The 26067-nt window shown below is 34.0% G+C and overlaps 1 protein-coding gene across 2 annotated transcripts in view; it reads right to left on the reverse strand.

The window, feature by feature from the left end:
* The window catches only part of ITFG1 (integrin alpha FG-GAP repeat containing 1), a 256647-nt gene that overhangs the window by 18127 nt on the left and 212453 nt on the right, over positions 1–26067 (reverse strand). Inside the window, exon 15 of one of the 2 annotated variants that reach the window (XM_081273850.1) lies at positions 301–615. The exons of the other annotated variant lie outside the window; for it this stretch is intronic. Within the exon in view, the coding sequence (XP_081129976.1) occupies positions 521–615 (95 nt within the window). The 3' untranslated portion in view covers positions 301–520. Of the gene's footprint in view, positions 1–300; positions 616–26067 lie in introns of those variants that run through there. 2 annotated transcript variants of the gene reach the window in all.

Below are 26067 nucleotides of genomic sequence, written 5' to 3' on the forward strand. Positions count from 1 at the left end.
TCATTTCAGATGATTAAGAGTTATATTTGGCAGAGATTCTCACTGCTTATATGGGAGGGGGATGCTAAGAGAAATAACACATTTTGGTTTATATGTATGAATGTTAAATTACATTTTTCTATAAGAAAATGAAAGAGGATAATAGTTTTCTGTAAGGAGAATTTTTTTAAATTTTGAGAATGGAAAGTGGGATATATAACATGAATGGTAGAAGGTAATGAATATGAAACTAAGACTTTGAAAGAAAAATATTATTCAAGCTTTAATATTACATATATTTCACTATACAAAGACTAACATACAAATGATTTGGCTAATAGCGTTTCCTGTTACTAATGGGCATGTGCTCCTTTTTGTTGTATTTGTTGTTTTTAGATATACATGACAGTAGGGTGTATTTGACATATTTTACATACGTTGGGTGCAACCCATTACAACTGTGATTCCATTCATATGACCTACCCAAATTGTACTCCTTCTTTAATGGCCCGCTGGTGATTTTCATGCTTTTGTTGTACCGTCATATCTGCCTTGAGTTTTTCAAGTGTAAGTGACAAAAGTTCTCTTCATTAGCATGTTCTTTATTAAAAGGTGACTGATTTATGATTCTTCTGACTGGGAAGGGTAAAAAGGGATGGAGAAAGAGACTGTGTTCCAGATACTGATATATTTGTTTCTTATACTAGTCTTATTCAGAGTAATTAGGATTCTATTAAAATCAACGGTTCAAGGCTTTTTTCATAAAAGATGAAATTAAAAATTAAAACATTTTCCTTGCTGATATTCTGTTTTAATTGATAACAGGATAAGTTTCTGAAAGATGTATAGAAATCTTAACATGATAACAATTATCATGTTCCCTTGTTCATAAATGCAAACCTGGAGTAATAATTTTGTATTACTTAATGTGACAAAGCTCACTGTAAATGTACATCAAAGTAGATTTTAAAAAAAGGTCTGGCAAATATATTGGTATTTATTGTCTATTCTGATAATGCAGTTCTTTCCCTGATATTTTAAAATAATTTTAAGAAAGCATTCCAAATTTAAATGAATCTATATGTTAAATGCTACACAAATATACTTTAATTCTACTGGAATCAATTAAAAAATCGAAGGTGATTTTTAGTGACTTCTTGTCAAAAAGATCTGACCTGAGACCTCAGAGCCCTACATATTCTGGATAGAACAGAATTTCATAATTGTTATCTTAGGAAAATTTCTTGATCACTGTGCCACATCCCCAGCCCTTTTTTAAAATATTTTATTTAGAGACAGGGTCTCACTGAGTTGCTTAGACTTGCCATTCTGAGGCTGGCTCTGAACTTGTGATCCTCCTGCCTCAGCCTCCCAAGCGGCTGGGATTACAGATGTGCACCACAGCAGCCAGCTCACTTTTTTAATTAAGAAAATTATCAACTAAGCAAGAACAGTGCCCAAAGAAAGCAAAAAAGAAAATGTGTTACAAGTGTGGTGATTTTTAACATTTGGAGTTAAATTTTTTTAAAATTTGTTATGTATGACAGAATGTATTACAATTCATATAACACATATAGAGCACAATGTTTCATATCTTTGGTTGTACACAAAGTAGAGTCACACAGTTTGTGTCTTCATACATGTACTTAGGATAATGATGTCCATCTCATTCAACATTTGGAGTTTTTTGATAAGTGTTTAGCCAGCTAAAGGGAGATATTCCTAATTCTTACATGTAAAACACAGTAATTGCTAAAAGAATATTAGTTGTCAACAGGCTAAATTGACCTATATGAATATTATACATGATTCTAGAATTCAGGTTTGTGGAGGAAAAAAAAGGACAAAATAGATATAGAAGGTAAGAAGTCAATTTTGACAGTATTAAAAAAAAGAGGCATTTTATTTTAAAATTTGTAAACTTTCTAGGCCATAGTTACTTGATATTTAAAAACTTTGCTAAATCATCAGCTTTTTATTATCTTTTCTGTTTTAAAATAGATTTCAGTTAAATGAATGGTTACCCACATAGGAAAAAAGAATAAATGGTCTCTATGACTTATGTGACTAAGGTACATCATTTAACTTGGACTGAGTAAATCTAGTTTCCAATGTGAGTGGATCCTCACTAATCACTAAGTTTGTGTTTAATTAGTCTGTTCATTCGATAGAAGTTAAGCACCTTCCATAAATCAGGCATTCTATTGAGTAGAGGAATACCTTAATCACTAGTGATAAAAATACAAATCTAAGACCTGTGTTAATTTAATGTCACTATATAAATATTCCTGGGTTTTAAACAGTCTAATTAGTGATCAATTTAAGAACAAGGAGGAGGAGGCTGTCCTCAAAGAAAGGGATAATCCATGAAGAGAAAATGGTCAAACCTTTTAAATGAGTGCTAAAGGGAGCACTTTTCTGGAGACTCTAGAATGTGGCTCCAGAAGAAAAAAGTCCCAAAGTATCCTACACATATGAGGAATCTGTGGTGCTATATGCTTAAATGCTAAATTCATAGATTTTAGAAGTTGAGAACTTTATGGACAACTTCTTATAACAATGGTTGGCTCTGATAGTTGATGTGTGGCTTAAAATGAAGAATAAAGGAACCACTGACTTTGTTTTTCCTTTGGAATATTTTATATTATATCTGAACTTAGTTACATGGTAAGACTTTCTACTAGACTGAAAGTAGCTCCATAAAAAGAGGTGCCTAGATGCTTCTCTTCTTAGGGCACAGCATATTGGCTGTTACATGACAGCATTTAATAAATGTCTGATGTATAAACTGAAGGTTTGGTATAAATAACAAGTCTAATTTGTATAATTGTTTCACTTTAGTTTCCCCTGAGGCCTTATAATATGTCATATCAATGACTGCTGTTGAGACATACAATAACATGATACAAGTTTACCTGAATAACTGTGCAGAGAAATAGGAGACTTTTAATATATTATTGAAAACACATAGGATTTGAATGCCAAAGATATATATTCTGACACTGCTTTGTTTGGTCTCTTGTCCTTCCTAAGCCTTAATTAATTTGTGTATTCGTTCACCTAAACATTTACTGAATGCCTTTTATACAGAGATGAAAAATACACAAACCTTTACCTGGAGATTCTTAAGGATTCAAACAACAGAAAAATATTATTTCCACATTTGTAAAATTAGAATAACAATACCACCTACTGGATTTGGAGAGGTAATTATAGCAGTACATAAATTTTAATGTATATAAAAGTGCTTTATAAACTGTCAAGCACTATGTAAGTGTTAGTTCCTGAAAAACAGTATAAAAATTAAGTTTTTTTTTTTTTTGGGGGGGGAGGTTTCTGGAGATTGAACTCACGGGCACTTGACCACTGAATCACATCCCCAACCCTATTTTGTATTTGCTTTTGCTGAGGCTGGCTTTGAACTGGCAATCCTCCTGCCTCAGCCTCCCAAGCCACTGGGATGATAGGCATGTGCCACCATTCCTGGCACAATTGACAGTTTTTAATGGAAGTTTTTCTAATTAAAATTTTGGCATGAACTAAGAAGCTTGAAACTCTGATTCAAGCTGTATTTGTCAACCTGCTTCCCAGTTATACATTTAGAATGCGAATGGTTTTTTTTTGTCTCTTCTTTTTTTGTTAAATTGATATATAATTCACATGCCACAAAACCTACCAATTAAAGTATAAAATGCAGTCATGTTTATGAGGTTGTACAACTGTCACCATTTATTCCAGAGTATTTCTACTATCTCACAAAAATATTCTATCCATTAGCATTACTTCCCATTTCTCCTTCCAGCCCTGATAACCACTTATCTCTTCTTTCTAGCTTTAAGGATGTACCTACCTATTCTAGATCTTTCATAAATATGCAATCATAAATATATGTGGCCTTTTGTATCTGGTTTCTTCTTCTGTGTTGTAGCATGTTTCATATTTTTATGGCTAAATGATATTACAGTATATGAATACGTTTGGTTTATCCATCCATCAGTTAGTAGACATTTGGTTAGTTTCTACTTTTTGGCTATTATGAATAATGCTACTGTAAACATTCATATGCAAGTTTTTGAGTAGACATGTTTTATTTAATTCCTCTTGGGAATACACCTAGGAATGTAATTAATGGGGGTTCCATGCTAACTTTAATTTTTTGAGGAACTGAGTAGCCTGAGTTGATAACTGCTTTTCTACAACCCAGTGCACACATACACATCTAATGAAGGAATTGTAAAAAGCCATTGCCAATGCTTGTGAAAAATGCAAAGGGAAACAATAAAAGAAATCCACAGCTCTCATAAAACCAAATTGCATTAGGTGTTATTACCTGTGGTGTTCCAATTTAATGGTTAGTGTTCCTTTTGAGTTGCATTAGGGAGTAAACTTTTCTGAGGTTATGTGCAATTATGTTTCAGTTGTCATTCTCTGATTAAAACAAAACAAAACTCTGGCTTCTTAAGTGGACAATGTCTTATAAATGAACTTAATGGGAAAGCTTTCCTTATGCTTTAGTGTACTTTATTTTCTATGGAGGAGATTTATACCTCTGAGAGGCAAACCAGTGGTCATTTTGCTGTAACAGGTCTTTTTTAAGTAGCAACCTAAAACTGCTTAGTTCTGAGACAGGGAAAAAAGATGTGTAACTACCAACCAAAGGTGAGATTTTTTTTTTTTAAGTTTCAAATTGCAAGTTGTTATTTTTACTGAAACATGTAATTTTAAAAATAAATGTTCACTAGATTAAGGAAGCTGTTACATGCTACTCAACTTGGAGAGACCTGGAGGCAACTACTAGGTATCAATAGCCATAAAATGCAAAAATACCGTATAGTTTTTTTCTTTTGCAAAGTAATTTCTTTCACATGTGCCTTCTTTAAAGAGGACATGATTAAATTGTGAATATCAGTAACCATATTATTTTTAACTCCCGAATTCTTACCTTCTGCTTCTCTACATTTCTTTCCCTTTACTAGCCACTCAAGTCTGTACTGTCCATTTTTAAAAACTGATTTTAACCTTTGTAAATTCTTTCATATTTGGCTCTCAAGAGAATACATTCTTTTTCATAATTATTTGTTGCTGTGTAATAAACTAAGCCCAAATTTAGTGGCTTACAACTCTAACCATTTTATTTCTCAGGATTCTGTGGAGAGCTGGGCAGTATCTGCTGGTATTGCCTGGGCTCACTTAAGTGGCTGCATTAAGCTGCTGATGACTGGGTGGACCTTTCTCTTTATGGTCTTGCATCCTCAAGGAGACTGGACTGGACTTCTTCACATACAGCCTCAGGGCAACATACTAGGAAAGCAAGTTCCACTGAAGGTTCATGATGTCTCCTCGACTAAGCAGAATCAAGCTGGGAGGGGCTTAATTACAGATGTGAGGTAGGGAGGATAAGTATAGCACTTTATACTTGAATGTTTATTAAAATACAACTGAAGCTTTGTTTTGTAAATTAATGAATTCATTTATACCTGAATGTTCTTTAAAATAAAACTGAAACTTTGTTTTGTAAACTAATAAATTCATGTTGGTGAGGCTGGCTTCAAACTCCTCTACTTAAGTGATCTTTGTTGCCACCAGGCCTGGTTAAATTTTTTTTTTTTATTATTTTTCTCTCATATCTTTTCAGTTTGGGAAATTTCAATTAACATATCTTCAAGGTAATTCATTCTTTCCTAGGCCATGTCCAATCTACTAGTGAGCCCATCACAGGCATTCATTTGTTTTTTATTTCCAACATTTATTTTTTCCATTAGAGTATATTAATTACAGTTATTTTAAATTCCAAAACTCTCTGCTTTGTCTGTTCAGACCGGTTTTCTGTTTTTGCCTTTTAGCATGCCTTATAATTTTTTGTTGAAAGCTGGACGTGATTGATGTACTTAGTAAAAGGAAGTAATATAAATAAGCTGTTAGTATGAAGTTTTACATTAGGCCATGAGTTAGGCTGTGTTTACTGGTTGTTGTAGCTAAATGTCAGAGGCTAAAATGCGTTTCATGCTTGTTTTTGCCTCCTCTGTAGGCTTTGGGTTCTCTTAGAGATTCCTTTTTAAATAGGGCCTGAAGGGGTCTGGGTGTAGCTCAGTGTTAGAATGCTTGCCTAGCATGTGTAAGGCCCTGGGTTTGATCTCCAGCACTGCAAAAAATAAATAAATAAATAAATAAAATCACAGCGGGCCTTAACTTTGTTTACCTCTCTTTTTTCTTTCTTTTTCTTTTTGGAGTGCTGGCAACTGAACCCCAGGGTCTTCTGCATGATAGGCAAGCACTATACCATTGAGATATAGTCCAGCCCTCCTTGATTATTATTTTACAGGAGACTGATTGATGTTGCTGTTAAGTTTTGAGAGGGTAAGTATTCTATAATGGGGTCACAGACTTCTCCATTCAGTCCCTACTGCCCTCTTAGGTGAGACAGAAGTTTGGTGGGGGCTGCAGTTAAGTATTTCATTTCTCTCAAGTCAGTCAGATAACTGGGTTTTACCAATAATAAGCAGGTTTTACCAAGGTTACAAGATTTGGTAAAATAATTTCCCTTGATGGCAGGTATTCATTAAGGAGAACAGTAGCTCTGTTAGTAGTCTTAAAAATGTCTACTCCCCTCCTGCTACACACATATAAAAGCATAAGAGGATTATTTCTCATATTGTGGCCTGGACAATGTAGTGGGGCTCCTGGAGGAAGACTGATGAAAGAGTGTGGTCCCTTAGAGTTGGACCTCTAGGAGGTTTTAATCAAACAAATCTTCAGCATTTAGTCAATTACCCTTGAAGTGGTCCTATCAGTTGGTTCCAGTTGCGGCTTTTGCTTCCAGTAAAATGTGATTCCCTGTATTTGCTTGTCTTTCTATAACAGGGATTTAGACTGCCTTTGCTAAAAAACACTGACTTCACCTGGACCTGCAGATGCCTGATGGGTAACTAAAAGCAGAATAAAGCTTAGCATCTCTTGCCTTCATGTTGTATGTGACTCCATTATTATCTGAAATGGATCAGATTCCTGCTCAGCTTGAGGCACATGTTCATCTGTAACATTATTCTGCTCCCTTCAAGACTCAAGACACCAAGATAAGAAAAACTTAAGATTTGCAGGGACATCCAACAGCCAGCTTTTGTGGCTCCCAGAAGTCTTAAATCATTGCCTTACACCTTCCAGAAACAGCAGAGGCTCCCCTTCCTCAAAACAAGGGAAATTGTCTCATGGGAATGAAATTGTCCCCTTCCAGGATTACTCTGTGAAGCAAATGGAGATTGCTTCCATAACCATAAGTACTATTCTGGAGCCTCCTCACAGAACCATAAATGAGAAACTGATCAACCAGAATATACTTTGAACAAAGACTGCTTAATTATGCATACCTCTCACCCCTAACCCAGTTTTTCCTCAGCTCAATTCTAAAGCTCATGTCAGTATTCTTGAAGACAGGGTTGAGACACTTCATCTCACTTGCCCTCCCAATAAGGCCATATTGATTTCAAGTTCCTTCTCTGCTTTTTACTATGAAAAAGATTATTTTAAAAAATTTGTACATTTTAAAGATATATATGACAGTACAGTGTATTTTGACATATATACAGAGGGTATAACTTATCCTAATTAGGATCCCATTCTTGTGGTTGTACATGATGTGGAATTACAATGGTCGTATATTCATATATGGATATAGGAAAGTTATGTTGGATTCATTCTACAATCTTTCCTATTCCCAACCTTCCTCCCTTTGCTTCATTCCCCTTTGTCTAATCCACTGAACATCTGCCCCCACCCACCAAATTGAGTGTTTAGCATCCATATATAAGAGAGAACATTTGGCTTTTGGTTTTTGGGGACTGGCTTATTTCACTTAGCATGATAGTCTCTAGTTCCATCTATTTACTGGCAAATGCCATAATTCTATCTTTCTTTATGGCTGAGTAACATTCTATTGTGTATATATGCCACATTTTCTTTATCCATTCATCTGTTAAAGGGCACCTGGGCTGGTTCCATAGCTTAGGTATTGTGAGTTGAGCTGCTATAAACATTCATGTGGCCATGTTGCTATAGTATGATGATTTTAAGTCCTTTGGGTATATGCTGAGGAGTGGTATAACTTGATCAAATGGTGGTTCCATTCAGGTTTTCTGAAGACTCTCCATACTGCTTTCCAGAGTGGTTGCACCAGTTTGTAGTCCCACCAGCAGTTGTATGGGTGTACCTTTTTCACACACCCTTGGCAACATTGTTACTTGTATTCTTGATAATTGCCATTCTGACTGGAGTGAGATGGAATCTCTGTGTAGCTTTGATTTGAATTTCTCTAATTGCTAGAGATGTGAACATTTTTTCATATATTTATTGACCATTCTTATTTATTCTTTAGTGAAGTGTCTGTTCAGTTCCTTTGCCCACTTATTGACTGGGTTATTTTTATTTTTGGTATTTTTTTGAGTTATTTATAAATCTTAGAGAGTAATGCTCTCTCTGAGGTACAGGTGGCAAAGGTTTTCTACCATTCTATAGTCTCTCTCTTCATGTCCTTGATTGTTTCCTTTGCTGTGAAGAAGGTTTTTAATTTGATACCATCTCATTTATTGATTCTTGATTTTATTTCTTGCACTTTAGGAGTCTTGTTGAGGAAGTTGGTTCCTACACCATGTCTTGTTTTTTTGAAGCAAGTGGCTAGATGTGTATTGTTAGGATCCCAGTCAGGGCTCTGGCCTAGGACTCTGGTGACATTTCCAGTTTGGGGGCCATGGTTTTTCCTGCGTCTTCCCTCTCTGAGTATCTAAGAGGAGCTGTTGATTTTCAGATTGCTCATCTTTTCTCTTTCTTTTTTGTTGAGGATTGGACTTTCAAGTTCTTTACATGTTGGATGAGAAACCAAAGTCCTCGAAACTATTCTAGTTAACAGGAGAGCTCTCCCTCTCTCTCTTTAGTCTTTTAAAACGTATTTTATTTCTGTTTTTGGTACCAGGGATTGAAGTCAGGGGCGCCTAACCACTGAGCCACATCCCCAGCCCTATGTTGTATTTTATTTAGAGACAAGGTCTGAGTTGCTCAAGCCTCACTATTGCTGAGACTGGTTTTGAACTCGTGATCCTCCTGCCCCAGTCTCCCAAGATGCTGGGATTACAGGTGTGCGCCATTATATCTGGCCTTAAACATATTTTAAGAAATAGACAATCACCTATTTTAGATTGTGTATTGATTTCTTAAAATGTGAAATGTTGAAATAACCTAAGAAAGACTTATTTTTTCATTACTTTTTGTGAATATATGTAATGAAAGCAATAAGTAATATAATTGCTAGTAAATTCCTTACTAAGTTTTATTTTAGAAATATTTAAAAATAATATTCTGTATATAAAAATCAGTGAATACATGAGATTTCAGGCTATTTGCCAAGTTATGAAAAAATACTAGATCGAACAAATTAAACCAATAGAAACGTGTCTAGGACATCAGTTTTTCTCAACAAGATTAGGAAAATAAAAATAAAATCCTCAGAGGTGAAGTATAGCTTAGTGGTAGAACACTGGACTAGCATGTGTGAAGCCCTGGGTTCGATCTCCAGTGCAGCATGGGTGTGCAAGTGCAAGTGTACACACATACACACCCACACAAAGATATATGTTTATGTCTACTATAGATTTAAAACACTGGAACAAATTTTTTCTTTGTTGATTGTCAAATTATTTTTTGTATTCTCCTAATAAATTGCATTTTGCATCATTTTGACTTAGCTAATTCCACAACTGTATTTCTTGTTTACTTTTTCTTTATACATTTCAATCCTTCAATGTTCTTTCAGTTTCTGTTGCACATATTGTTACCACTAATTTGACATTTGATTAAGGAGATATTTAAAAATGTAAATGTTTAGCCCCTAATTTATAAAATTTTTGATGGCAATAATCTTAATATTTTCCCACATTTATACTTCCTGGAAAAGTGTCATGCTCAGTTGTCCAGGGAAAGATGAAAAGTATCAAATATCAAGGAAATCTTGTAGGATATGGAATCCTAGTTCTTTAAAGATTCCACTCTAGACATCTAGATATTGTAGAAGAAACCACTGACTAGTGAAGTCAATCATTTTATTCTAACAAAATTTTACTAGTGGCTCAGGCTATCTTTTTTTCTTGTTATTTCTCTGTAAATATATACTGCAGACTTTTTGAGAATAATGAATACATGTTATTTTTCTTTTTAACATTCCCAGGATTATAGTTTGTACTTAGTAGATGCTCAGTACTTTTTTAATAATAATAATTTATCATATAAATCTGTAGGAATGGGGGTTTGGCTTTGTGAATGCTTGCCTAGCATGTGGGAGGCCCTGGGCTGGATCCCTAGTATTGCAAAACAAAACCAATTTTATAGATTAATCCACTGTCACTATAGAGTTTACTGTGTACATGCACCCCAATATCCAGAAAACACACATTATATATGATTCTAAGTGCTTTTATATTTTTCATTTGTCAACATTCAATTTCTCTTAAATTTTTATTTTCTTGCTTTTATAAAAATAACTTGATCATGCTTATTTTATAAATATATCCTTGTAAGTATCTTTCTCAAAAGGGAGAAATAAAACAAAAATTCTTACTGTTATGGTTTTGACATGTGGTAACCCTCAGAAGTTCATGTGTAATATAATGCAAGAATGTTCAGGGGTGAAAAGATTAAATATAAGATCCGTAAACTAATCAGTGAATTGATTCACTTATGGATTGTGTGGTAACTTGTGGGCAAACGGGGTATGGCTAGAAGGTGGTCACTGGGGGCATTTCTTTGGGGTTTATATTCTATCTCTGAGCTGAATTCACTCTGCTTCCTGGCTGTCTTGGACTGAGCAGCTTTCCTCAGCCATGTCCTTCTGCCTTTATGGTCTGCCTCCGCTGTGGCGAAAGGTATGGAGTTGGCTGACCATGCAATGAACCTCTGAAACCATGAGCCAAAATAAACTTTCCCTCTTCCTTATCGTTCTTGTTGTGTCTTTTGGTCAGCTGACTAAAACAGTATCCCTTACCTTACCTCATCTCTTCTCTACTTCTTTATAAATATATGTGGGAAAAGTGATGCGTCACTCTTTTTTTTTTTTTTTTTTTTTTTTTAAAGAGAGAGCGAGAGGGGGGGGGAGAGAGAGAATGAGAATTTTTTTAATATTTATTTTTTAGTTCTTGGCGGATACAACATCTTTGCTGGTATGTGGTGCTGAGAATCGAACCCGGGCCGCACGCATGCCAGTTGAGCGGGCTACCGCTTGAGCCACATCCCCAGCCGAAGTCACTCATCTTTGAAGACATAATGTATTCAAGGTTTTAGCCCACTACTAATTCATTGGGAGAGGTCGCTGCTAACAGCTGGTGGGAAGGAAAGGGCAAATTTTAATAAGAGTATGCCCAATTCCCATTTCTCATTTCTTATGGTATTGTTATTCACAGTACTTACCATAGGCCACAATTACCTAGTAGTATTATTACTTTAAACTGCTATTTTTCAGATTAAAAGAAGAAAAAAAAAAGATCTTGCTTTATCTCTGTTCATTCCTTCTAAGACTTGACTCTTCTTAACTAGATGTGAATTTCAGATCTACCAGAAATTATCCCTGAGGAATATCTTTTAACATTTCTTTAGGGAGCAGATCTACATGTGAGAGTTCCCTCAGGTTTTGTCTGATAGTTTTTATTCTTCCTTCATTTTAAAAACAATTTTGCTGGATGTATAACTCCAGATTGGTAGTTTGTTCTTTTAGTACTTAAATGCTTTAAATATTTCACTTTATTCTTTTTTTGTTTGCATGATTTTGTTCTGCTATAGGTAAGATATTTTCTTTTGGCTTATTTCTTAGGTAAAGATAGTTTTGGTATTTATCCTGCTTGGTGTTTTCTGAGCTTTTTTGGATCCATGGTTTTGTATGTGTCATTAATTTTGGAAAACTCTTTTGACTATTAATCACTTCAAACACTTCTTTATTCTTTTTTTTCTTTCTGATACTCCAATTAAACACATTTCTCACACTTTTAAAATATTCCAGTTTTTGGATGTTCTGTTTTATTTCCCCTTCCTATTCTTTTTTTTTTTTTTTTTTGTCTTTGCTTTTCATTTGGGGGAATGTCTTTGACAGTGTCCAGTCTACTGATAAGCCCATCAAAAAACATTATTTATTTCTGTACAGTGCTTTTGATTTCTAGAATTCCCCTTTGATTGCTTATCTGTTCTTAAATGATCACTTTTCTATTATTATCTCATTCACAGTTTTTATTAATAATTATTCATAATTCTCTACATCATAATTCCAAACTTTGCAAAATATCTGAGTCTGGTTCTGATGTTTGCTTTGTTCAGACTATATTTTCTTGATTTGTAACTTCGTTGATAAGTTGTTATGATGTATTGGATCAGGTATTAAAGGAAATTAGGTAAACAGGCCTTTAGTGTTTAGTTTTATGTTAATTTTGCTCCAATTTAGGCTGTGTTTGTTTAATGTTTGATATAGGTGTATGTGCCAGAGCCTTCAAATTCTTTTAGTGTCCTTGTTTTTGTTCCTCCTTTTAATCTAGGGCTTCTTTATGAGCTCCTCATAGAGGCGGCCTGGTAGCTCTTTCAGCTGTAATTCATTGCTATCACATTAAGCATTGTTGATATGGTGGTGTAGCAATAAGGTCGTAGGGATGGAAAGTATTCTGTAATCTTATGATTAAAGCAGTCTTTTAGAAGGTTTGTATTCCTGGTTAGTGAGTTTCATAAGTGTTTCTTAGTATTTCTGTAACCTCCACACCTACCTACCTGAGACTGCTGTCTGCTGGAGCCAGGTAAATTTATACCCCTGTAAAATCTTTTTCCTTGGAGAGTAGGCTTTTGTTATGCTCTGGGCATAATTCAAAATGGTAACTGTCCCGTGTGAAGCGGAAACATTAGGGAATCTTTTTTGGATTTCCATAATGAGAAGCACGTAGAGGGGTAAAACTCATGAAAGTGTGGGGGCCACTCTTAATAAATATATGACAAAATAAATTTCTCTGTTTTTACTACAGCACATTTGCTCCATGGATTTTGTATGTCAAAATAGTGGAATTCAATATATTATCATAAGTTCAATAGTATAGTTTCTTCTAATAGAGCTTTTACAGAGATTACATTTTGGTAGATAGTATAATCAGATGGTTGTTGACTGAACTTTAAGAAAACATGAAATATTGGGTCTATCCCAATGAAATCATAAAGAAAATAGTAAAATTATTCAGCCATCAACCACAAAACTTTTAAACTGTCTTTACCTGAAATAGTTATAGGATGAGTAAATTGAGCTTAAATTTACGAGTGTATTGGATTGCCTCACCAAATTACTTGAAAGTTTCATATTTACCACATGAAAAGTTTAAATAATATTTCAAATGTATGGGGGGGCATTGCTGATTGTTCATTTGTACATTTCTACATAGCACATTCTACATTTCTACATAGTGAAACTCAAACACTAAAATATATAATAACTATTCTATAATGCTTTCTTTCCAAAAATTATATAAAGAAATATTAATGAGTTGGGCATGGTGGCACATGTCTGTAATCCGAACCACTCAGAAGGCTGAGCCAGGAGGATTGTGAGTTCAAAGCAGCCTCAGCAATGTCGAGGTGCTAAGCAACTCAGTGAGACCCTATCTCTAAAAATACAAAAAAATAAGCCTGGGGATGTGGCTCAGTGGTTGAGTATGCCTGAGTTTAATCCCTAGTGGGCCCCCCCCCACAAAGAAATAATAATGAAAGTAATAATGACAGTGATTAATATGTTTATTTACCACCTTATATATTTAAATGTCATTATACTTAACATATAAAGTTAATTTATGGGCAAATGGAGAAGCTGAATTAGTTATTATAGGTCATTCAAATCAATTGTTCTACATATCTATAAAACCTTGTAAAAGGGAAAAGGAAAAAATGGAATACTTACACTTCAAACATTGGGTATATTTTTAGTTAAAAAATCCTTATATAAGTGAGTTCTAAAGATGTGGTCACTGGATTTCCTAACTACCCTTCAGAAGTTGCTATAAAGGCAAATTCTAATCTCTCACACCAGACCTACTGAGTTGAAAGTTCAGTGTGGGTCCCAGAAATATGTATTTAGCATGTAAAATCTGAGAATCATTATTCTAATTAAAAAATTTAACATGGTATTAAACAGAGAACAGCTATAATATATAACAATTTACTAAATTCCCAGTTCATTTTCTTTATAATGTTTTAAAAGCCAACAGGATAGTAACAATGAATGTCAACAATTTTAAAAATGTTTTTTTGGAACCACTACAATAGAGAGAATATTTGTTTTCTATAGATTAAACCACAGCTAGCTATACTGAATATTTGACAGTGAAACTCAAACAGAATATATTTTCTAAAATTATTAAAACTTGAGAAGGAAGAGAATATTAATATTGCACTTAGTATGAATTTTCATTTTATATATTAACTTAAAACTAGAAGTATTCTAACTGAATTCATCTTTGTATCAGAAGATTCTTAACAGTTTATTTATGTAAGATAACACGAATTAAGTGCCAAACAGTATGGTAGAGTGAAGTGAGGATCCATGAATTACTACCTCAGTGAAGCTCTAAGTCAGTAAATAAATGAATAAAGTTCCCTAAACTTAGTTTATATGAGTGCTCAGTATATGTTATTTATAATTATTCATATTATCATCTATTCTGATAATGGTTTCAAATTATACAAATGTCAATAGAAACTACACAACAGGGATATTGCACAAGACTACGAATGTAGAGTTAGTAATTAAAAATATGCACAGAAACAACGAAGTTCAAAGTGATCCTGTAATGTTTATAGCTTGGCGATGGTGGCATTTTTTTTCAGGATGCATTGTTGGATTTTAACAATTTTATATTCAGATATAGAGAGGATTGATAGATTTTTATCGTGTGGTTCTGATTTACAATGTAAATTATAGCATCAATCCTTCAATCATTATGCTAAAAACCAATAGAAATGGCAGGAATTTACATATTAGTAATGTGCCTTAAAGAGATTTTGTTTGATCTTAAAAAAATATGATTTTTTTTGAGCAACGACTAGTTACTGTAAATAGGGTAACAGTATATTTTTATGCCTGATACATGCCTAACATCAAAATAGTACATATTTTATTGTAGGTGTTTTTCATGTAGACATTCCACTTTTGCATTTTAATTGGTAAAATGATTACTCCTAAGAATTTACTATACCATTATTTTCTCATTTAATTAGGGGTCAATCTTAAAAATAAATGGATAGAAATATGGAAATGAAAATCTTTGTTTTTCAAAATAATTACATAGGAATAGCTATGCTAAAATATAAATCACTCACATTTTTAATTACTGTTCATAATAAAATGAGTTGAACACAGTGCTAACCCACACCAATCAGTGGATTTCAGAATGAATTGTGAGTACTATACAACCTGAGTACATTTTTGGCTGCATGATACATCATTCATGTATATTATAGTGATCACTTTTTCACACAAATGAGTGACTACATAAATTTTTTGGTAGAACCGCATAAATTAAGTTTTACTACATAGGGGATTTATTTTTATTTTGTATTTTTTTATATGGAAGAATGTTATAGAAATCAAAGCTGCTATGTTATGAAGATAAGGTTTTAAAGATTTTTTAAAAAATATATTTTGAATTTTAAAAAAATTTATTTTAATTAGTTATATATGACAGCAGAATGCATTTTGATACATTGTACACAACTGCAGCACAACTTTACATACATTTCAATGTAGCATCACACCATATATGCATGCTGATTCATGATGGGGAGGGGAGAGGCATGGGAAAAATGAAGGAACTCTGATTGGGTGAAGGGGAAGGAGTGTAGGGGGAGGGTGAATGGGGCAGGAAAGATAGTGGAATGAGATATTTTTGAATATTGATTCAATTGAATCATCCTAAAATTGTGGAATAAATAGTGTTTTAGTAATGCAAGACACACAAGTTTGAAGCTGTCCCCATCCCCAATACACACACACACATGTGCACACACAGTCTGCCAGTTTTTTGTTTGAGAAGCTTAGCCTCAACTGTGATAACAGGGACTGGGAAGGTCAAACTGTGAAGCATAAAACTTACAGGCAAAAATTTTCCCCATCAGTTTTTCTTCAGAATCAAAATCACTGAGGCTGAACTTCCATTTCTGGAAACATGCTATATAGTAGATGTACTTTTCCCTATTCCTCCTGCTTAAGTATAACTAAAACTCCTGGAGAATAGATGGAGAGAAGACAGGCCAGCAAATGATCTTGGGACTTAAGGAATGAAATGGTGGTGAGTTCTCTGGGTTTCCCTTTGGCATTGTATATCTTACAATTTGATCTACAGAAGCCAGCAACTTCACAAATGCCCATAGATGTATATAAAAACAGTGTCAACAAAATCCTGTTATCTTTAGCAAAAGGACCAGGAAAAGAGCAGCTTAGCAAGAAAGAAAATTTTTAGGCAACAACTCATCTACTAAAACCAAATAGCACAGAAAATACCATGACATCACCTCTGCTGATGCTAGCAAATGCAGTAAATGCCAAATAGGGAGCTGTGACTTTCACCTTCATAACCATTTATGATCCTCCCCTTCTACTGTGGTGGTAGTGGAGACCACATGGGTGCCTTGCCTGCCACTCCTATCTGGAAGTAATGAGGAGAAACAATAAAAGGAAATGTTACAAAAAGAAATCTTGAAACATGAGGAAAGAAGGCTATAAGCAACAATGTATGTAAACACAATAGGCTTTCTAACTCTTGAATTTTCCCAGTTATGTTTAATTGAAGTAATTATATGTATGGTTGAAGTAAAAACTGTAACTGATGTAGAGTTACTATAACTGATGTACAAACTATAACTGATGTGTGTACAGGAAGCATATGACAATTATATTTTATATATGTATGGTTAAAGGAATATTACCAAGGTAAGATTTTCATATCAAATTGGTAAACTGATGATGCCAGTACTCTGTCAAACCTGGAACAATCACTATAAAATCTTAGCAAAGAAATACTAAAACACTAATGATAGTTCAAAATGGTAAGTTGTAAGATGGGGAAGAAAATAAAATAAAAACAAAAAACAGCAAAAACTAAAAAGGTAGACTATGCCATTATTTTTCAATAACTTATTACATTAAGCATAATTGATCCAAATGGCAGAGCAAATTAAAAAATATTACTCAGCTATAAGCTATCCACAAGAAAATTACTTCAATTATAATGATATAAGCAGAGTAAAAATAAAAGGATGGAACTTTCAGTTTCTGGTTCCACATATAAGGGATCAGGAAGTTACCAATCTGTTGAAACAATAAGTAAAAATCTGAGCAAACTAAAAAACCAATAATTCTTAGATCTGTGCTAAAGTAAGGACATGGGGCAAACTGCTGCTCTTCAAATTGTAGAGACAGATAGGGGCACAGACTGTCATAATTTATCAGAGCAGATACCCTTGTTCTAAAACTGCCATTGGAACCAGTGCTGGTGTAGGAAGACATGAAATATAATTGATGAATTTCTGGATGCGCACAAAAATATGCCCCCATCCTTGATCTGTGCCTGTTGAAGAATAAAGCTAAAGAAACTGTCAAGATCACACTGCTGAATTCATCCAGAATTAAAGCTTAGATGTGTCTCCTTAGGATCCACCCTCAAATAAAACAACTTTGTTAAATTCAAAAAGGTAGCTTTAAGGGGCTGGAGTTGTGGCTCTGTGGTACACTGCTTGCCTAGCATGCATGAGGCACTGGGTTCAATTCTCAGCACCACATACAAATAAATAAAGGTCCATCAACAACTAAAATATATTTAAAAAAAAGGTAACTGTTACACCGGATGCATAAGAAACATGAAAAAGGGCTGGGGTTGTAGCTCAGTGGTAGAACACTTGCCTAGCACGTGTGAGGCACTGGGTTTGATTCTCAGTACTACATAAAAATGAATAAATGAAACAAAGGTACTGTATCCATCTACAGCTAAAAACAAAACAAAACAAAACAAAAACACCATGAAAAAGCAAGGAAACATGATACACCCCTAGAGATAACTATAAAGAAAAGGAAATTTACCAAATGCCTAAAAAAACAATTCTAAACAGTCGTCTTAAGGAAGCTCAGAGAGATACAAGAGAATATAAACACCTAAATGAAATCTGGAAAACAATTCATTATATGAAGAAGAAATTCAACAGAGAAACAATTACCAGAAAAAAAAAATTGATAGCCAGCCATATGATTAGATCAAGCAGAATGAAAGAATTCTGAACTTTAAGACAGATCCAGTTGGAGAAATAAAATAAAAATAAAAGGAATAAGAATGAAGGAAGACTGTTGAATCTATGGGACACCATTAAATGAACAAATAATCCCATTATGAGAATAAGGAAGGACACAGAAAAAGGCACAGGAAGCCTATTTAATGAAATTGTAGTTGAAAATTTCCCAAGTCTAGGGAAATTTCCATGAAGATCAAAGAACTTCAGTTAGACTCAAAGAGGCAAATTATAATCAAGGTAATAAAAGTAAAGGACAGCAACTCAGGAGGTTGAGGCAGGCTGAGATGAGACCCTGTCTTAAAAAAAAAAAAAAAAAAGCCTGGTCCTTACCCACCAAAAAGGTGCAGTACAAGAAAAATGTCAAGTTTCTAAGAAGTGAATTTCGATTAGAAAAAAGATTATTCAGCAGAAACCTTGCAGGACAGGAGAGAATGGGAACTTATTAACATTCAGAGTGCTGAAAAGAAAAATACTGCCTGCCAAGAATATTATACCCACTAAAGTTATCCTTTAGAAATTGAGAAGAAATAAAGTATTTTGCAGACAAGTAAAAATGGATAAAGGAGTCACACACCTAGAAGCAAAATGATAATTACCACCATGAAAACATGTGAAAGTATAAAGCTCTGTGATAGAGTAGCCACACAAAGAATGAAGAGGAATGAATAAATCTTTATCACGATAGGAATCACCAGATCACAAAGATTCAGGGTAAGAGCAGAGGAGAGGAACAAAAGTGTACAAAACAACAAGAAACAGGAGCAGGTTTTTAATCTACCCTTGAATGATGTAAATGGATTGAATTCCTCAATTAAAAGACAGAAGCCAGGTATGCTGGCACAAGGATCGCTTGAACCCAGTAGAGGCTGGCCTTGGCAGGAAAAACAAAAAGCTACAAACTAGCTGAGTGCATTAAAAATAACAAAACAAAACCAAATAAAAATGAAAAACCAATACCTAACATACCTCCCCTGTAGTCACACAGACCAAAAGTGAAGGTGTAAACATACTTTATATACAAACAGAGATATAAAAAATTGTTCTACATGTGTAATAAGAATTGTGATGCATTCCGCTGTCATGTATTTAAAAAACTAGAACCAATAAAAAAAAGTGAAGGGATGGAAAAACATTATTTCTAACAAATTGAAGCCAGAAATGAGTAGAAGTAGCTATACTCATGCAAAATAAAATGGATGGTTAGTCATTATATCACAATAGAACATATAAACATATAACTTTAGCAAAAGTACATATAACATTTGTAAATATATATCCACCCAATAGCAAACCACTAAAATATGTAACATAAATATTAACAGATCTAAAGGAAGAGAGATTCTAATACAGTATTAGTTAGAGAATCTGACAGCCCAGTTTAAATCAACAGTTCATACAGAAGAAAATCAATAAAGAAATATCAGGGCTGGGGATGTGGCTCAAGTGGTAGCGCGCTCGCCTGGCATGCGTGCGGCCCGGGTTCGATCCTCAGCACCACATACAAACAAAGATGTTGTGTCCGCCGATAACCAAAAAATAAAATAATAAAAAAAAGAAATATCAGAGTTAAACTATATTATGGACATTGATATTTACAGAACATTTCATCCAATAGGTGTAGAATATACATTCTTTTCATCACCACATGGAATATTCTCCAGGATAGACTGTTTGTTAGGTCATAAAATAAGTCTCAAAAAAAAAAAAATCAAAATAATATGAGCACAATGGAAATTAGAAATGAACAAGAGGAATTGTGGAAATAGCACAAGTACATGGAAATTAAAAATGCTGCAGAATGATCAATGAATAAATGAAAAAGAAAAACATTTCTTAAATGAAAATGGAAGCACAAAATTATATAAATAAATAAAAATAAACCTATGTGATATAGCAAAATCAGGATTACGAGGGAAGTTTATAGTAATAAACATATCATGAAGTAGAAATATTTCAAGTCATTAACCTAACAATGTAACTTGAAGAACTACGACTAAAAAAATTACCAAAGACCAGAGAAACAAAGTTGTTTTTTTTTTTTTTTGAAAAGATGAAGAAAATCAGCAAATATTTTAAGACTGACTGGTTAGATAAAGACACAAATAAATAAAGTTAGAGATTCGGAAGGATTCATTACATCTGATGCCACAGTAATACAAAAGATCATTTGGGACAACAAGAAATGAATAAGTTCCTGTACACATACAACTTGTCCAAGATTAAACTATAAAGAAATAGAAAACTAAATGACCAATGCTGAGCAATGAATTTGAATTGGTAATTAAAAAAAAACAAAAAACTTCTAACAAAGAAAAGCCCAGAACTGGATGGCTTCATTTGCTAAATTCTACTAAACTTTTTGTTTTTTAGTTGTCAAAGAACCCTTATTATTAATTAATTAATTCACACGTAGTGCTGAGTATTGAATCCAGTGCCTTATAATGCCAGGCAAGTGTTTTACCATTGAGCCACAATCCCAGCCTTCTACTAAACTTTTCTTTTTGATACTGAGGATAGTACTCAGGGGCACTTGACCACGGAGCTACATCCTCAGTCCTATTTTGTATTTAATTTAGAGATAGGGTCACACTGAATTGCTTAGTGCCTCACTGTTGCTGAGGCTGGTTTTGAACTCACTATCCTCCTGCCTGGGCCTCCTGAACTGCTTGGGATTATAGGTGTGCACTACTGCACCCAGCTCTACTAAACTTTTAAAGAAGTAACACCAACTCTTCTTCTCACACCATTCCAAAAATTGGAAAGGTAGGAAATCCTTCCTTATTCTATGAGACCAGCATTTCTTTGATATGAAAACCAGAGAAAGATACAACAAAAAATAGGAAATAACATACCAGTATATTCTGTGGAAAATAAATGCAAAAATTCTTAACAAAGTACTACCAAACTGAATCTAACAGCACAACAAAAAGATTATACACCATGACCAAGTGGGACTTATCCTAGGGATATAAAGATGATGCAACATACGCAAATCAATAACTGTGATATATTAAATATTTTTAATGAATAATTAAATATTTTGACATAATAAAGGATAACTCAAATGATTATCTCAGTAAAACACAGAAAAAGCATTTGATAAAAATCATGTCCCTTCATGATAAAAATACTCAACAAATTAGGTAATAAAAGAAATAAACAATACAATTAAGTCCTCCTTATATGGCAAACCAAACCCACAACTAATATATTGAACAGGAAATAGTCACAATTGTTAACTTTTAGATCTAGAACAATTCAAGGATACCCAATTTCATCACTTTTACACAACACAGTACTGAAAGTTTTATCCAGAGCAATAACGGAAGAAAAAGGCATTTGAATTGGAAATGAGAAAGTCATATTATCCCTTTTTGCAGACATGATTTTATATATATAAAAAAAACCTGGGATGGATATGTAATTCAGTTATAGAACATGTGTCTAGCATGTATAAGGCTCCAGCACTGCAAAACCAAACCAAAAAGAAAACAAGACAAAGTCCCATCTAAACACTGTAGAACTGATAAATGAATTCAGTAAAATTGCAGGATACAAGATCAATATATAAAAACCAGTCATGTTCTTATATACTAACAATGAACTAGCTGAGGAAGAAATCAAGAAAGCAATTCCATTTACAACAGCTACTAAATCAAAACAAACAAACCAAATCAAATCAAACAAACAAAGGCTAGGAATAATTGTTTTTTTAAATACTTTTATTTATTTACTTTTATGTGGTGCTGAGGATTGAACCCAGTGCCTCACACATGCTAGGCAAGCGCTCTAACACTGAGCCATGACCCCAGCCCCAAGCTCAGAATAAATTTATCCAAGTAGCTAAAAGAACTCTACCATAAAAACTAAAATGTCTGATTAAAAACATTAAAGAGGACATGCAAAAAAGGAAAGGTAGATCATATTCATATACTGGAGAAATAATATTGTTAAAATGCCCATAATACACAAAGCAATACACAGATGAATAATGAAATAAATTCCCTATGAAAATACCAATGAGAGTTTTTATAGAAATACAAAAACTCCTATTAAAGTTTCTATGGAACCACAAAAGATCCTGAAAAGTCAAAGCAATCCTGAGCAAAAATAACAAAGCTGGAGGCATTATATAATACCTGACTTCAAAACATATTATATGACTGGGGTTGTAGCTAAGCGGTAGAGTGCTTGCTTAGCATGTGTGAAGTACTGGGTTCGATCCTCAGCACAACATAAAAATAAAAGTAATTGTGTCCATCTATAACTAAAAATATATATATTTAAAAAAACATTGCAAAGCTATAGCAACCAAATAGCGTGAGACTGGCATAAAAACCAGCACAAAGACCAATGAAATAGAATAGAGAACTCAGAAATTAATCCATTGCACATAGAGTCAACTGATTTCTGATAGAGGCACCAAAAACTGGAGAAAAGACATCCAGTTTTCTCTGCACCTTTTATTGAAGAGGCTATCTATATGCAAATGAATGGAGCTAGATTCCTGCTATTGTTTGGAAGTATCACCAAAAGGCCTATGTGTTAAAGGCTTGGTCATTAGCCTATAGTGCTACTGGGAGGAGGTAGAACTTTTAAGGAGGGGAACCTAGTGGACCACTAAGCCACATCACCAGCTCTTTTTATTATTTATTATTATTATTTTCTTTTTAGTTGTATATGGATTCAATACCTTTTTTATTCACTCATTTTTTATGTGGTACTGAGAATTAAACCCAGTGCCTCATACATAATAGGCAAGCGCTCTAGCCACAAACCTAGCCCTCATTTTTTATTTTGAGACAGGATTTTGCTAAGTTGTTTAGGGTCTTGCTAAGTTGCTGAGGCTGACTTGAGATCCTCCCACCTGAGCCTCCTAAGCCCCTAGGATTACAGGTGTGTGTCATGTCTGGCAGGGTCTCTAGTATTAACTACCTATTATTATAAATAATCTGATCTAAGAAAGATTTTAAAGCATAGATAAGGTTTCTGAGTAAGTCCTCCTGATTTCAAGTTTTGGCTTTTCTAATCTCTTGTGTTATATCAGGCAAGTTATTTAACCTCTTCAAAGTACAGTTATCTCATTTATAAAACAAATAATTATAACATGACATTTTATATATTAAAAGCATACATGACATTTGGTACTTAGTCATTTCTTCAATAAATACACCAATCATTCAATAAATGTTTATTATGTGAATGCATTAATCTGTGTCAGGCATAATTCTTGGCGGAATAAGTATATAGTGTTGAACAAGCCAGGTATTGCTCTCAAGTCATTTAAGTTTTGTGGAAGGGGTGGGAGGGTTTGGATAAAGAAAATAAGAAAATGATCTTATTGATAACTGCTATCATCCCTGGGGCCTGGCACAGTCTGAATCTCTATTATCTTATATGAATCTCTATTATCTTACAACATCTATTTCTACTCTCATGCTCACTCTGCATCTGTTATATAGGCCTCCTTAATGCCATGATTTCACTAAGAACATTCCCATCTCAGAGCCATTTTACTTTTGGTTCCCCCTCCCTGGGACAACCCATCCTTCTGATATCTCAGTGGCTCACTTCCTTAATATCTTTGTTCAAATGTCACCTCACCAAGCACTTCTCTGATCACCTTTTAATAAAAAACCACTTCCCACCGTCACTATTCCCAAGTACTTACCACTTATATTTTTATAAGTTCATGTGAGAAGGATCTTTGCTTTGTTCTCTTCTATAACCCCAGCATGTAGAGTAATACTAGCATAAAACTGAATAGATATTTGTTGAATAAATGAATAATACAAATAAAAACAGGTTGATGTGATATAGAGTGGTTCAAGGCTTACTTTTGGTTAGTCAGAGAAGGCCTCTTTAGGAAGAAAACATGTAAGATCAGTTTGCGAATGATGGGAATACAGGTAAAAATATGGCAAGCATTTTAGGCTCAAGACGGTAGCATGTACTTGCAGGTTGAAGCAGTGATGGAAGGAAATCAACAGGGTAGGGGATATGTTATGAAGGTAGGATCAACTAGATTTTTTCATGGACTAATATGGAGGTTGTGAAGGTAGGAGGTAATCAAGAAGGAATCTGAGATACTGAATGTTTTCAGCAGAAAGAAATGATGTTTAAATAGATAAATATGATTACCCTAAGTTGAATGTAAGTATGGACAATTTTTACGTGTTAATTTAAAAAAAATCTGAGGAAAAACTTTGAAAACATTATGCAAAATGAAAAAAGCTTGCCACAAAAGGACATTTTTATGGTATGATCCCATTTATATGCAGTTTTCCGAATAGGAGAATTCATAGAGAAAGATGATGGTTGCTAGGGGCTGGAGGGAAAGGGTAATGAGGCATGAATACTAATGGGTATAGGGTTTTATTTTAAGGTTGATGAAAATGTTCTGAAATTAGGAAGTGTCATGTCTGCAAAACTTTATACATAAACCAAAAACCACTGAACTGTACATGTTAAATGGTGAATTTTGTGGTATGTGAATTATATCTGAAAAGAATCATGGGATTTTGGGCTGGAGTAATAGATACTAGGTAGCTATCTCTTACAAGAAAGGTGGTTAATCACATGTTCTTTAGATCCAACTGGAGAGATCAAGTTTTTGGAAAATGAGTACACACTATAGTCCTGATTGATTAAACTGATTGTTGTACACTGATGATATAATTGGAATCAGTGCTGAATCTCTGTATTTGTTCCTAGGATGAAGTCTGTTAAAGCACATAGCTCTCTCACTGAAGATCTCTTCAAAAGGCTGGAAACTAATAACTTTATTAGAATATTAAACTAATAATATAGCATAGAAAACACGGATAAATAAAAATAATCCCTTCTTCCTCCTCTAAATTGATTATACAGAATATGAAGTACCCCCTTCCCCATTTTTATACTTTTATTTTATTTATTTATTCCTCTTTATGTGGTATTGAGGATCAAACCCAGGGCCTTGCACATGCTAAGCAAGCGCTCTACTGCTGAGCCACAACCCCAGCACCCCTTTTTTCCTCAATCCTTATTCAGAAACATATCGTCTAGTGCAGGAAGAATCTGAGTAATAATTGCCTTTAGACTAGTTCTTAATCAAAGGTGATTTATACTCTCAGGAGACATCTAAAAATATCTGAAGACATTTTTGGTTGTCAAAACTGGAGAGTGCTATTGGACTATAGTGGTTAGAGGCCAGGAAGGCTGCTAAGAATCCAACAGTAAATAAAATAACCCACAACAAAAATTTAGCCCAAGTCAATAATGCTGACTTGAAAAATTCTTATATAGGTTATAAGTCTCAACAATAAAACTTTATAAATTCATGAATATTCAGTTGACTCTAATTTTCTGTGGATATTTGCTTATTTACTTTTTTGCACTGCTAGGGATTAAACCCAAGGCCTCGAGCATGTTTGGCAAGCACGTTACCACTGAGTTACTTTCCCATCCCTTTCTGTGGATATTTGGATTTCCTTCTTTCTACTTATCTCAATGGTAATACTATTTGCTAGGTATTTTATGGCAATGCAAACAGAAAGCTGAATTAGGCAAAGATCTGCAAGATGAGGAACTTTTGTTTCAAGGGGGAAGACAAGAAAGGCATATCCATATGGTCTGGGGCTCCTTTTCTCTTATTTTTTGATAGTTTAACAAGGAGCTGGGTCAGCCCTTTGAATAGCTTAATGACTAAGGCACAGTTGCAGATATGTTTTAAACAGGGAAACACCATATTAATCCATAGTGGCTGTACAGTTATTT

Source organism: Spermophilus citellus (assembly GCF_964194105.1).
Source record: "Spermophilus citellus genome assembly, chromosome: 18".
In the NCBI taxonomy this organism is placed as follows: Eukaryota; Metazoa; Chordata; class Mammalia; order Rodentia; family Sciuridae; genus Spermophilus; species Spermophilus citellus.